The 15024-nt window shown below is 41.2% G+C and overlaps 1 protein-coding gene across 2 annotated transcripts in view; it reads left to right on the top strand.

The window, feature by feature from the left end:
- WDR19 (WD repeat domain 19) overlaps window positions 1–15024 on the top strand; it is a 113262-nt gene that overhangs the window by 87822 nt on the left and 10416 nt on the right. For both annotated transcript variants that reach the window (XM_007098871.3, XM_007098870.2), the window contains exons 32-36: window positions 1305–1386; window positions 3037–3187; window positions 4070–4193; window positions 4778–4854; window positions 5162–5286. In XM_007098871.3, coding sequence (XP_007098933.1) covers window positions 1305–1386; window positions 3037–3187; window positions 4070–4193; window positions 4778–4854; window positions 5162–5273 — 546 coding nt within the window. In that variant the 3' untranslated portion in view covers window positions 5274–5286. The remainder of the gene's footprint in view (window positions 1–1304; window positions 1387–3036; window positions 3188–4069; window positions 4194–4777; window positions 4855–5161; window positions 5287–15024) is intronic.

Below are 15024 nucleotides of genomic sequence, written 5' to 3'. Positions count from 1 at the left end.
CAGGGCCCCTGTGACTCCTCCCCTTTGCTGTAATGTTTGCCTCTTTCACAAGCACCAAACATTCCCAAGATTTTTAACTGTGATATCAGAAGTGAAACTGTTAACCTTTCCAAGTAAGAACAAGTTCATGTGAAAATGTCAGCACCATCTTTGACACCAAGGACTGAAAAGAGCCATCCACATTTCAGGGGGTATCAAGACAGCTTTGGTGGATGTTTCCTCTCAGAGGTGGGACAGGGACTCTGGCTGAGGGACAGCCTGGGAACTCTGGGTCTGGATGACTGGGCTGGGAAGTCTGAGGCACAGAGAGTCAACAGAGGACAAACAGCAGGGGACTCCCTACCCTTTAGATTCAGTTAACAGAAGGTTGCAGTGCTCAGTAAATTCTACTATCATTCATTTGCTTAGACTGGATGCCTGGGAGTTACTCTAAACTTGCCCTGCACATTCTCACCAGTTCTGCCTCCTATTCAGTCTGTTCCCCTCACCCCGCACCCCCCACCCCTGTCAGCTGCCCCACCTTGCCTGGATGATGCAGCAACGTTGTGGCCTGGTCCTGTGGACTCTCCAGCTTCCTCTCATCTTTTTTTTTTTTTTTAATTTTTTTTTTTAACGTTTATTTATTTTTCAGACAGAGAGACACAGCATGAACAGGGGAGGGGCAGAGAGAGAGGGAAACACAGAATCAGAAGCAGGCTCCAGGCTCTGAGCCATCAGCCCAGAGCCCGGCGCGGGGCTCGAACCCGCGGACCGCGAGATCGTGACCTGAGCCGAAGTCGGACGCTTAACCGACTGAGCCACCCAGGCGCCCCAGCTTCCTCTCATCTTAAGCATCACAGACCCTGCTCGTACTTAGTACTTACCCAATCTCAGGCCCCTCCAGCCATTGCTGCCCCTTTCCCACACGACAGGCAGCGCCCTTTTCCTTTAACAACTCCTCCCCTTTCAGCCTGACAGACTCAGCCTTCAGGTCTCACGACCGCTTGGCAAAGTTGGTATCATTAGCCCTCCAAAAATGGCCAGGAAGAGATGGATCAGGGATTTGAACTCATGTCACATGGTCTAAGACAAAGTAGAGAACAGAGCACAGAGTAGAGGTAAGGCCAGTGAGGCCATGGTGCCAGGCAGCAGCCGCTGGAAGAATAAAGGAGAAATTCCAAGTGCCATAAGCCAAGTAAGGCTGCAAGGATCATGGAACGACCCTGTGCAGGGTCATAATCAAGGAGGGATTATTTTATTTGGGGCAATAAAGCATGAATTAGGTTGAATCAAAATCTCTAAGAAAAGTGAAACATGTATTTCAGATTCATGTTAAAAATGGAGATCATATGAAAGGGGCACGTATGCTTATTCGGGTGGCCAACAACATCAGCAAGTTTCCGTCACGTGAGTACTATCTGAGAAGAGCTTGTTACCTGCACTTCTGCATTCGTGTGGCACTGTGAGATCTATAGTCACTAACTCTGCAGCCACTATAGTAGAACGGTATGCCAAGACCACCTCCAGGTTTGGCAATTCACTAGGACTCACACAACTCGGCACATCGTAGTGCCGAAGGCTACGATTTATTTCAGCGAAAGAATACAAAACCAAATTGGCAAAGGGAAAAGGCACATGGGGCAGAGTCTGGAGGAGCACAGGTGTAAGCTTCCAAGGGTCCCTTCCAAATGGAGTCACACAGGACACACTCGACTCCTCCAGGAATGAGTTGTGTGACAGCACACGTAAAATGGGGTCTCCCAGAGGAGACTCAGTGCCCAGGGGTTGTACGGGGGCCTGGTCACATCAGCACCTCCCGCTTGGTATGTACTGAATTTCCAGACTCCCAGAGAGCAGGTGTTCAGCATAAACCACATTGTTTGTACCAAGAGTTTAGGCAGTGAGCCACTCTTATCAGTTCTGGAAATGGCAGAAACTCCTCCAAAATCCAAGCCCCACATGCCAGCCAAGATCAAGCAGATCTTTCTAAGAATAACCTCAAAACTACACACATGGGTACTATTATTATTTTCCCTATTTTACACTTGCCCGAGATCACACTATTAGCTAATAAGTCTGACTCTCTTCTCAACCATGATAGGCCATGCCCTCTACAAAAGGTCCCATTATCCCATATGATGTATCATTATAACATTCTTCAGTTAATAGACTTTCCCACATTCTACGACAGGGCAACACAATTTTTCTGTAAAGGGCTAAACGTCTAGGCCTCGTGGGCCAAACGGTCTCTGTCACAACTACTGTTTCTACGTAAACCGTACATGAGCATGGTTGTGCTCCAAAAGAACTTTACATTTTTGGACATGGACATTTGAACCACATATAACTTTCATATGTCACAAAATATTCTTTTGATTTTTTTCAACCATCGAAAAACGTAAAAGTCATTCTTAGCTCATGAGTCGTACAAAAACAGAGGGCCAGATTTGGCTCACAGGTCATACTTCACCAACCCCTGTTCTCTAAATATATTCTTTTCTGTTACATGAAAAAAACTTTAAAATAACCATATACCATGCTGGCAAATGGTGTAACAGGACACACACTCTCACGACTGCTGGTGGGAATGGACATTGGTATATGCCTTTCTAGAGAGCAGTTTGGCAATTTGTGCTAAGAGTGTTTTTTAAAAGGTCATGCTCTTTGATCCATTAATTCACCTTCTGGGTATCCGTCCTGGAGAAACAGATGCATGGAGAGAGGTTAGTGCATAACATTATTAATCTCCCTTACCATGCATCGGCAGTCCTGTCAAATGCAAAACCTTATCTCACCGGTAACGGGAGGATACATGCAGATGACCTCAAGAAAGTGCCGGTCCAAGTGTTCCATGGCAAAACACAGTATAATCACAGGAAGGACATTTTGATAAGCAGCGACTTCACTGCTGTGTCCTGTCCTCGTTTAACAGGTCACACATCTGGTTCTTTGCCAGAAAACGCACATTTGGAGAGGTGTGATCCTGTTTTCCTCCTGAACAGGGACAGAGTCATGACGGTAGGAGCACTGTGCTTTCTGCTCTCGCTTGTTTTGCAGACATTGTGCCCATCCTGACGTCTACTGTGATCGAGTGCCACAGAGCAGGCCTGAAGAACTCTGCTTTCAGCTTCGCAGCTATGTTGATGAGGCCCGAGTACCGCCACAAAATAGATGCCAAGTACAAAAAGAAGATCGAGGCTATGGTCCGGTAGGCAGTGACAGCTCTTTCTATCTAATCACACTTCACAAATGCGTTTGTTAGAATACGGCTGCTAGTGTGCAGGCTCGGTAAGAGAATGGATGGGGGGCAGCAATCAGGACTGTATTCAGCTACCAGCAGCAGAAAACCCGACAATGGCTTGAACAAGTCAGGATTTCTTTGACTCCTACACAAAGCATCACAGTCCAGGGCTGGTGCTGCTGGGTCCTGATGCCAGCAAGGACAGATCCCTCTGCCTTCCAGCTTTGCCATCCAGAGCATATAGAATTTCTCTCCTCATGAAGAGGCAGGTGGGGAGAAAACGTAGGGGCACGTTTGCCCTGACATTTTGGTGCCACGCCTGGGCACTAGCTTTGAAGAGATGCTAGTTAAGATTTCTCTACAGCTATGAGGTCTGATATGGTAACTGCTAGCCACGTGTGGCTATTTAAATTAAAATTAAATTTGAAATTTAGTTCCTCACATCACCCATATTTCAAGCGCTCAGAAGCTTCATGTGACTCATGACTACCATATTGGAGAGCACAAGATTAGAACACTGCCGTTGTCACAAGGAAGTTCTGTTGCACAGCCTTAGACAGTCTTTACCACTTGAGTATACAAAAGGGAGAGACAGAGGAGAAAAAGCAAGCTTACCCCTCAGTGACCCTAGAAGAGAGGACACAGCAAGACCCACCCATGTTTTCTGCCATTTACTGTGCCGTGAACTCTAACTCCTGCATGTGGCCCATATACTGTTACGGTCTGACCAATCTTAATTCCTCTTCCCCCCTCCTGAGCTAGAGTGCAGGCTGATGCCGAGCTTCTCTCTAGTTTCAGATTCTGACTGTGAAGAAGTAGGCCTGTTAAACACATGATTCTTTCTCACAGGAGACCTGATACATCCGAGACAGAAGAGGCCACAACCCCATGTCCCTTCTGCGAATTTCTTCTCCCAGAGTGTGAACTCCTGTGTCCTGGATGCAAAAATAACATCCCATATTGCATTGTAACAGTAAGTTTCTTTTTAACATATATTCACAATCCATCTGAATACTTGCTGTGTAAGAAAAAACACACTTGGGAATCAGATGGTCCTGGCTTAAGGCCTTTTTCTGCCACTTTATTGGCTATATAACCTTGTGCGGTTTGCTTTACGTTCCTGGGCCCAACCCTAACAATGCGTGCCTAGTGAGATAAACTGCAGGTTGAGGACAGAACATGAAGTCCTAGGACACTACCTTGGCATACTGTAGCACTGCATAAATGGTGGTTTTTAGTATTAATTTTCATATTAAGACCTATTACAAAAATTTAAATACAGATTATTTGTTAATCACTAGGCTAACATAAGCTTTATTTTAGAGGAAAATAAATTTAGGTAATGATGTCACAAAATTGAACACCCTTCTATGAATGTGAGAAATGAAATCTGGCTTCAGTCTGTTTGACGCCATCTCTTTATAGTCAATCACCTACGTGAAATACCAATTTCATAATTTAGAGGTCTGGCTTTTAACTTGAATACGTGTATCGTAACTGAATGATGGCAGGAATTTTTTAAATGATGAATTTTACTTTTAAATGTACTCTTTCCAGGGTCGCCATATGTTGAAGGATGACTGGACTGTGTGCCCACATTGCGACTTCCCTGCCCTGTACTCAGAATTTAAGATGTAAGTGTGCATTGTTTCATTCCGCCACACGGATGAGGCCTTTGATTCAACCACTCTTTTATTCTGAGGTCTCCTTATTCATGTTCCTAAAGACCCAAGTTGTCTTCTTGGAAGAACTTTCTAAATGACCTTTGTGAACATTATCCTTAAAGGGGACCTTGCATGAGGACTGAATATTCCTAATTCTTAAACTGCATGATGAACATGACTAAGGAGGTGTAGACAGGAATAGCTGTTTTTCACGTTAGAATAACCCAAAGATAAAGGAATGTATTTAATTTTACTCTGCCTTTCCCTCCCCAAACAGCATGTTAAATACTGAAAGCACATGTCCTATGTGTTCAGAAAAACTAAACTTTGCTCAACTAAAAAAAATCTTGGACTGTACCCAGTACCTGCGAACAGAGGTAGAGCAGTGAGTCGCGCATGCAGGTAAGTGCCAGACAATTCACTCATTTCCCAGGGCTTGAGGGTCCACAGAGTAGACACGGCTTTACAGTTTGTATTGGCAACACCTCCTTTTTGTGCATCATGTAACTTGTCAGATTTGAAGAATCTACAACAAACCTTTGGTGTGCTTAAAAAATGCTAAAACGCAGGTTGTACAGTCTCCATGGTGACAAAGGCTATTTGGCCAACCAGCATCATGGATTTCAACTATGCTGTATTTTATCAAACCACATGTTCTTTTTAATCAGTCTGTTAAAACCAGAGCCAGCTTATGAACAATGGAGTTTTTTTAAGTTCTGAATATATTATAAAGGTTTTGGCTTCCACAGATTTGAAAAATCGCTTCTTTCCAAGTCTCATTTTTGCCACATGGAAGCTATACATACCCTTTCCATTTGAATTCCACTGGCAAGAATTTACTCATGGCCACAAATACTTCAAAGGGAGGCAGGGAAATGTGGTGTCTGCCTGGGAAGCCAAAAGCCCCGCCCACCCAAACCCGGGTGTCTCGTTGAAAGGAAAAAGTGAGATCGGTTCCTGACACGGTATCTACCCTCACTTGGTTAAAATGGAACTCTGCGTTTTCTCACTACCTGCCTCCACAGTCGCCTTTCCTCAGTAAATAGCAGCTCTATTCAACTAGCCGGTCAGGACGGAAACCCAGACGTTATCGGACTCCTCTTATCCTCGCCCCTTCCCCCAGTCCATGGGCAAGTCCTCTCGTCCACCTGCAGTGTATCAAGTTCCCTTCACAAACCCTCTGGGAACTTTCTACTACACCTGCAAAAACAGCCTCCGCCTCCCCCTCCCGCTCACTGTGCTGCAGCCCTGCTAGTCTTTGCACAGCACCTGAGAAATCTTGCATTCCCACCAGTGGCACACAAAGGCTTGTCTGCCCTTTTGTTTATAATGTCCCAGTGGGTGTAAAGTGGTATCTCATCGTGGTTCTGATTTCCATTTCCCTAATGACTAAAGATATGGAGCATCTTTTCATGGGCTTTCTGGCCATTTTTGTACCTTTGGAGAACTGTCTATTCAAGTCCTCTGCCCATTTTTTAACCTAGTAATTTATCTTTTTGTTGGGTTATAAGAATTCGTTTTTTATTATTTATTTATTTTGAGAGAGAGACAGACAGACACAGAGACAGAGAGCGAGCAGGGGAGGGTCAGAGAGAGAGGAGGGGAGAGAATCCCAAGCAGGTTCCACACTGTGAGTGCAGAGCCTGATGCGGGCCTCCAACTCACGAACCGTGAGATCATGACCTGAGCTGAAATTCAAGAGTCGGCCCCTTAACCAATTGAGCTACCCAGGCGCCCCAAGTTATAAGAATTCTTAATAGACCCTAGATACAAGTGTTTTACCCAATAATCATTTGCAAATATCCTCTTCCATTCTGTGGAAGTATTTTTTACTTTCTTGATAGTATCCTTTGATGTAAAAATTTTTATTTTGATGAAGTCCAGTTTATCTTTTTTTCTGTCTTTAGTTATATATGCTATATGCACTTTTGGCGTCATATCTAAGAAAATATTTACAGCTGTTTCGCTCTAAGAGTTTTATGGTTGTTGCTCTTACATTTATATTTTTGATCCATTTAATTTTTGTGTACTGTGTTAAGTTAGGGATCCAACTTCCTTCTTTTGCCATGTACATGTCCCAGGACCTTTTGCTGAAAACTATTCTTCCCCATTGTTCCTGGGTTGTCTTTTAGTTATTGAGTTGTAAAACTTCTTTATTTGCATTTCCTAGATACAAATCTGTGAGATATATTTTGCAAATATTTTCTTTCTGTGGCTTCCCAACTCATTTCCTTAATGGTGTCTTTTAATGAGATTTTAATTATAATTTATACATTTTAAAATTTTATGGTTATTGTGTCCTGTCTAAAAAAATATTTGTCTACTAACAAGTCATGAGCATATTCTAATAGGTTTTCTTCTAGAAGTTATAGGTCTATGACCCATGTTGAAATTATTTTTGTTTATATGTGAGAGGAGGATTGAGATTGCCCCCATCCTACAGCTCCCTCAAGCAGATATACAGTCTTCCAACACCATTTGTTGAAAAATCTTTCCTTTCCCCGTTGAATTGCTTGGGTGCCTTTGTTTAAAACCAATGAGGTTTTAAGTATAGATGTTTCTGGACTGGACCCTCTCTTCTTTTCCATTGATGTATTTGTCCCCTATTTTAATACTCCATTGTTTTGGTTACTGTGACTTTATGACACATCTTAAAGTCCGGTACTTAAAGATCCTCCAGCACTGTTACTTTTTCCGAGATTGTTTTGACTACTCTTTTTTTTTTTTAAATGAAATTTGTCAAATTGGTTTCCATACAACACTCAATGCTCATCCCAACAAGTGCCTTCCTCAATACCCATCACCCACTTTCCCCTCCCCCTCACCCCCATCAACCCTCAGTTCTCAGTATTAAGAGTCTCTTATGGTTTGCCTCCTTCCCTCTCTGTAACTTTTTTTCCCCCTTCCCCTCCTCCGTGGTCTTCTGCTGAGTTTCTCAGAATCCACATATAAGTGAAAACATATGGTATCTGTCTTCCTCTGCCTGACTTATTTCACTTGCATAACACTCTCCAGTTCCATCCATGTTGCTACAAATGGCCAGATTTCATTCTTTCTCATTGCCAAGTAGTATTCCATTGTATATATAAACCACATCTTCTTTATCCATATTCAGTTGATGGACATTTAGACTCTTTCCATAATTTGGCTATTGTTGAAAGTGCTGCTATAAACATTGGAGTACAAGTGCCCCTATGCATCAGCACTCCTGTATCCCTTGGGTAAATTCCTAGCAGTGCTATTCCTGGGTCATAGGGTAGATCTATTTTTAATTTTTTGAGGAACCTCCACACTGTTTTCCAGAGCGGCTGCACCAGTTTGCATTCCCACCAACAGTGCAAGAGGGTTCCCGTTTCTCCACATCCTCTCCAGCATCTATAGTCTCCTGATTTGTTCATTTTAGCCACTCTGACTGGCGTGAGGTGGTATCTCAGTGTGGTTTTGATTTGTATTTCCCTGATGAGGAGCGACATTGAGCATCTTTTCATGTGCCTGATGGCCATCTGGATGTCTTCTTTAGAGAAGTGTCTATTCATGTCTTCTGCCCATTTCTTCACTGGATTATTTGTTTTTCGGGTGTGGAGTTTGATGAATTCTTTATAGATTTTGGATACTAGCCCTTTGTCCGATATGTCATTTGCAAATATCTTTTCCCATTCCATCAGTTGCCTTTTAGTTTTGTTGATTGTTTCCTTTGCAGTGCAGAAGGTTTTTATCTTGTTGAGGTCCCAATAGATCATTTTTGCTTTTAATTCCCTTGCCTTTGGAGATGTGTCAAGTAAGAAACTGCTGCAGCTGAGGTCAGAGAGGCTTTTTTCCTGCTTTCTCCTCTAGGGTTTGATGGTTTCCTGTCTCACATTCAGGTCCTTCATCCATTTTGAGTTTATTTTTGTGAATGGTGTAAGAAAGTGTAAGAATTCTTCTGCATTTTGTTGTCCAGTTCTCCCAGCACCATTTGTTAAAGACACTGTCTTTTTTCCATCAGATATTCTTTCCTGCTTTGTCAAAGATTAGTTGGCCATACATTTGTGGGTCCAATTCTGGAGTCTCTATTCTATTCCACTGGTCTATGTGTCTGTTTTTGTGCCAATACCATGCTGTCTTCATGATTACAGCTTTGTTGTAGAGGCTAAAATCAGGGATTGTGATGCCTCCACTTTGGTTTTCTTCTTCAATATTACTTTGGCTACTCGGGGTCTTTTGTGGTTCCATACAAATTTTAGGATTGCTTGCTTGTTCTAACTTCAAGAAGAATGCTGGTGCAATTTTGATTGGGATTGCATTGAATGTGTAGATTGCTTTGAGTAGTATTGACATTTTAACAATATTTATTCTTCTAATCCATGAGCACAGAATGTTTTTCCATTTCTTTATATCTTCTTCAATTTCCTTCATAACTTTCTATAGTTTTCAGCATACAGATCTTTTACATCTTTGGTTAGGTTTATTCCTAGGTATTTTATGCTTCTTGGTGCAATTGTGAATGGGATCAGTTTCTTTGTCTTTTTGTTGCTTCATTGTTAGTGTATGAGAATGCAACTGATTTCTGTACATTGATTTTGTATCCTGCGACTTTGCTGAATTCATGCATCAATTCTAGCAGACTTTTGGTGGAGTCTGTCGGGTTTTCCATGTATAATACCATGTCATCTGCAAAAAGTGAAAGCTTGACTTCATCTTTGCCAATTTTGACGCCTTTGATTTCCTTTTGTTGTCTGATTGCTGATGCTAGCACTTCCAACACTATGTTAAACAACAGCGGTGAGAGTGGACATCCCTGTTGTATTCCTGATCTCAAGGGAAAAGCTCTCAGTTTTTCTCCATTGAGGACAGTATTAGCTGTGGGCTTTTCATGAATGGCTTTCATGATGTTTAAGTATGTTCCTTCTATCTCAACTTTCTCGAGGGTCTTTATTAAGAAAGGATGCTGAATTTTGTTGAACGCTTTTTCTGCATCGATTGACAGGATCATATGGTTCTTATATTTTCTTTTAATGTGATGTATCACATTGATGGATTTGCAAATGTCGAACCAGCCCTGCAGCCCAGGAATGAATCCCACTTGATCATGGTGAATAATTTTTTTTATATGCTGTTGAATTTGATTTGCTAGTATCTTGTTGAAAATTTTTGCATCCATATTCATCAGGGATATTGGCCTGTAGTTGTCTTTTTTGCTGGGTCTCTGTCTGGTTTGGGAATGAAAGTGATGCTGGCTTCATAGAATGAGTCTGGAAGTTTTCCTTCCCTTTCTATTTTTTGGAACAGCTTGAGAAGGATAGGTATTATCTCTGCTTTAAATGTCTGGTACAATTCCCCAGGGAAGCCGTCTGGTCCTGGACTCTTATTTGTTGGGAGATTTTTGATAACTGATTCAATTTCTTCACTGGTGATGGGTCTGTTCAAACTTCTGTTTCTTCCTGAGAGTTTTGGAAGTGTGTGGGTACTTAGGAATTTGTCCATTTCTTCCAGGTTGTCCAGCTTGTTGCCATATAATTTTTTTATAGTATTCCCTGATAATTGTTTGTATTTCTGAGGGATTGGTTGTAATAATTCCATTTTCATTCATGATTTTATCTATTTGGGTCCTCTCCCCTTTTTTTTTTTTTAATGTTTATTTTTGAGAGAGACAGAGAGTAGGGGAGGGGCACAAAGAGAGAGGGAGGCACAGAATCCGAAGCAGGCTCCAGGCTCCAAGCTCTCAGCACAGAGCCTGACGAAGGGCTCGAACCCACTAACATGAGATCATGACCTGAGCCAAAGTCAGACACCCAACAAAGTGAGCCACCCAGGCGCCCCGGGTCCTCTCCCTTTTCTTTTTGAGAAGCTTGGCTACAGGTTTATCAATTTTGTTTATTTTTTCAAAAAAAAAAAACAACTCTTGGTTTCATTGATCTGCTCTACTGTTTTTTTAGATTCTATATTGTTTATTTCTGTTCTGATCTTTATTATTTCTCTTCTGCTGGGTTTGGTGTGCCTTTGCTGTTCTGTTTCCTTTAGGTGTGCTGTTAGATTTTGTATTTGGGATCTCCTTGTTTCTTGAGATAGGCCTGGATTGCAGTGTATTTTCCTCTCAGGACCGCCTTCCCTGCATCCCAAAGCGTTTGGATTGTTGTATTTTCATTTTCATTTGTTTCCATATATTTTTTAACTTCTTCTCTAATTTCCTGGTTGACCCACTCATTCTTTACTAGGATGTTCTTTAACCTCCATGCTTTTGGAGGTTTTCCAGACTTTTTCCTGTGGTTGATTTCAAGTTTCATAGCATTGTGGTCTGAAAGTGTGCTTGGTATGATCTCAATTCTTTCATACTTATGAAGGGCTGTTTTGTGACCCACTATGTGATCTGTCTTGGAGAATGTTCCATGTGCACTCAAGAAGAAAGTATATTCTGTTGCTTTGGGATGCAGAGTTCTAAATATATCTGTCAAGTCCATCTGATCTAATTTATCATTCAGGGCCCTTGTTTCTTTATCGATCCTGTGTCTAGATGATGTTTCCATTGCTGTAAGTGGAGTATTAAAGTCTCCTGCAATTACCACATTCTTATCAATAAGGTTGCTTATGTTTGTGATTGTTTTATATATTTGGGGGCTCCCGTATTTGGTGCATAGACATTTATAATTGTTAGCTCTTCCTGATGGATAGACCCTGTAATTATTATATAATGCCCTTCTTCATCTCTTGTTACAGCCTTTAATTTAAAGTCTAGTTTGTCTGATGGAAGTATGGCTATTCCAGCTTTCTTTTGACTTCCAGTAGCATGACAGTTCTCCATCCCCTCAGTTTCAATCTGAAGGTGTCCTCAGATCTCAAATGAGTCTCTTGTAGACAGCAAATAGATGGGTCTTGGTTTTTTATCCATTCTGATACCCAATGTCTTTTGGTTGGAGCATTTAGTCCATTGATATTCAGTGTTATTATTGAAAGATAGGGGTTTAGAGTCATTATGATGTCTATAGGTTTCATGCTTGTAGTGGTGCCTCTGGTACTTTGTGGTCCTTGCAACATTTCACTCACAGAGTCCCCCTTAGGATCTCTTGTAGGGCTGGTTTAGTGGTGATGAATTCCTTCAGTTTTTGTTCGTTTGGGAAAACCTTTATCTCTCCTTCTATTCTGAATGACAGGCTTGCTGGATAAAGGATTCTCAGCTGCATATGTTTCCTGTTCATCACATTGAAGATTTACTGCCATTCCTTTCTGGCCTGCCAAGTTTCGGTAGATAGGTCTGCTACTACCCTTATGTGTCTACCTTTGTATGTTAAGGCCTGTTTATCCCTAGCTGCTTTCAGAATTTTCTCTTTATCCTTGTATTTTGCCAGTTTCACTATGATATGTCGTGCAGAAGATCGATTCAAATTACATCTGAAGGGAGTTCTCTGTGCCTCTTGGATTTCAATGCCTGTTTCCTTCCCCAGATCAGGGAAGTTTTCAGCTATGATTTGTTAAAAGTCCACCTTCAGCCCCTTTCTCTCTCTCTTCTTCTTCTTCTGGAATTCCTATGATACGAATATTGTTCCGTTTGATTGCATCACTCAGTTCTCTACTTCTCCCCTCGTACTCCTGGATTTTTTAATCTTTTTCTCAGCTTCTTCTTTCTTCCATAATTTTATCTTCTATTTCACCTATTCTCTCTTCTGCCTCTTCAATCCATGCTGTAGCCACCTCCATTTTATTTTGCACCTCATTTATACCATTTTTTAATTCATCATGACTATTTTTTAGTCTCTTGATCTCTGTAGCAATATTCTCTGCTGTCCTCTATGCTTTTTTCAAGTCCAGCGATCAATTTTATGACTATTATTCTAAATTCTTGTTCCATTATATTGCTTAAATCGGTTTTGGTCAATTTGTTAGCTGTTGCTACTTCCTGGAATTTCTTTTGAGGAATTTCTTTCTGTTTCACCATTTTGGCTAGTTTTCTGTCCCTTATGCATTTTAAAAGCTTGCTGTATGCTCTGCACCTACCAGCACTGCTATATTAAAGGAGGGTCATACACTGTCCAGGGCCTGGCCCTTCAGGAAGTGTTTTTTCGGGGATTGTTACTTGCTCTCTGTTGTTGTGACTTTGGTTATTTTATTACACTACTCGTAGGAATATTTTGGACCCTCCACCAGATGTGCTTTGATTTGTTCCTTGGAATAGCCCGGGTTGTCTCTGTGTCTCAGGACCCTGGGCTTTCCAGAGGGGTTCCCCTTCCTGCTTTATCTTCCCTCCACTCATGTGATCCAAAGGGGTCTACACTGAATGATACTCATGCCACCATCCAGTCTTGAAGTTCCTCTGAAATGCCAATTCCTTCTCAAAGTGCATCTAAACTAGAATCACCTGAAATACTAGTTAACGTGCAGATGCCCAAGCTAATCAGACTAAATCAGAAACCCTGGGAGCTGGAATGTGGCCTCTGTATTTTCAAAAGACTCCCAAAAGGCTGCAATCACAAAGTTGAGAATCATGTTTTAGCACATTCCTGTGATCTCTCATCAACTATGTGCTTTTTGTTATACTGTCATGTGTCAAATTCAAACTCAAAATTATATACTTGCATGGGACAGAAACTTTGAAAATTACACTACTTCTTTGCCAGTGAATCCTGGTTAGACTGTCTTTAGAAGGCAGCAGAGGAGAAGGGAAGACAGAGGAGGGAGAAGTCACATGCTCCTTTCTGTCTGCTGGTTCCTGCCAGTTTTATCCCCAGTGATCTTTTTCTTTTAAGTAGGTTTCACACCCAGCTTGGAGCCCAACTCAGGGCTTGAACTCACAAGCCTTGCTTAACCGAGCTACCCAGGTGCCCCTTGACTACTCTTAATCCTTTCCATCTCTCTATAAAATTTTAGAGTCAGCTTGTCAAATTCTGTTTTTAAAGTATGTTCAAATTATAATTAAGATTTGTTTCATTTTCTGTTGCTGCATATTATCACAAATTTAGCATCTTAAAACAACATAATTATGTCACAAGTTTTTTGAGAAATAATTGACATCACTTGTTTTAGGTGTACAACATAATGGTTATATATATAGAAATGATTGCCATAGTAAGTTAACATCCATCACCACACAGTAACTTCCAAATATCCAACATAGTTAACTCCAGTTACCATGCTATACATTACATCCCCAGCACTTATTTATAACTGGAGGCTTGTACCTTTTGACCACTTTCATCTATTCCACCCACTCCCCACCCCAGGCGTCTGGCAACCAACAAACTGTTCTCTGTTATGTAGGAGTTCAGTGTTTTTATACATATAAGTGAGACCATACAGGATTTGTCTTTCTCTAATTTCACTTGGCATAGTGAAGGCCCACCCATGTTGTTGTGAATGGCAATATTTTCTTTTATGGCTGAATAACATTTCTGTGTGTGTGCACACACACAGGACTTTCTTTCTCCAGTGTCATTTTCTTTATCCAATATAGATGGACACTTAGGTTGTTTCCATATCTTGGCCATTGTAAATAATGCTGAAATGAACACAGGGGTGTAGATATCTTTTCAAGATAGTGATCTGTTCAGATAAATACCCAGCAGTGGAATAGCTGGACCATATGGTAGTTCCGTTTTTAATTTTTTGAGGAACCTCTATATTGTTTTCCACAGTTGCTACACTGGTTTACCTTCCCACCAACAGTGCACAATGGCTCCTTTCTCTCCACGTCCTTGCCAACAACTGTGATTTGTCATTTTATAATAGCCATTCTGACAGGTGTGAGGTGATATATCATTGTGGTTTTGGTTTGTATTTCCCTGATGATCAGTGATGTGTAGCAGCATCCTTTAACATACCTATTGACCATTTGTTGTATCTTGTTTGGAAAATTTTCTATTCAGATCCTTTGACCATTTTTAATTGGATTTTTTCCCAATTGAATAGTAGGAGTTCTTTATATTAACCCCTTATCAGATGTATGATTTGCAAATTTCCATGTTGCCTTTTCATTTTGTTGGTTTCCTTTGCTGTATACAAGTTTTTCAGTTCAGTGTAGTCTCACCTGTTTATATCTGCTTTCCTGCCTTCCTGCCTTTATTTTTAGGGTCAAATCCAAAAAATCATTACCAAAACTCATGTCAAGGAGCTTACCCCTATATTTCCTTCTAGGAGTCTTATGCTTTCAGGTATTATGTTCAAATTTTTAAT

The sequence above is a fragment of the Panthera tigris genome, chromosome B1 (assembly GCF_018350195.1).
Source record: "Panthera tigris isolate Pti1 chromosome B1, P.tigris_Pti1_mat1.1, whole genome shotgun sequence".
In the NCBI taxonomy this organism is placed as follows: Eukaryota; Metazoa; Chordata; class Mammalia; order Carnivora; family Felidae; genus Panthera; species Panthera tigris.
The sequence above is the reverse complement of the archived record's forward strand: the minus strand, read 5'-3'. Positions and strand labels throughout refer to the sequence as shown.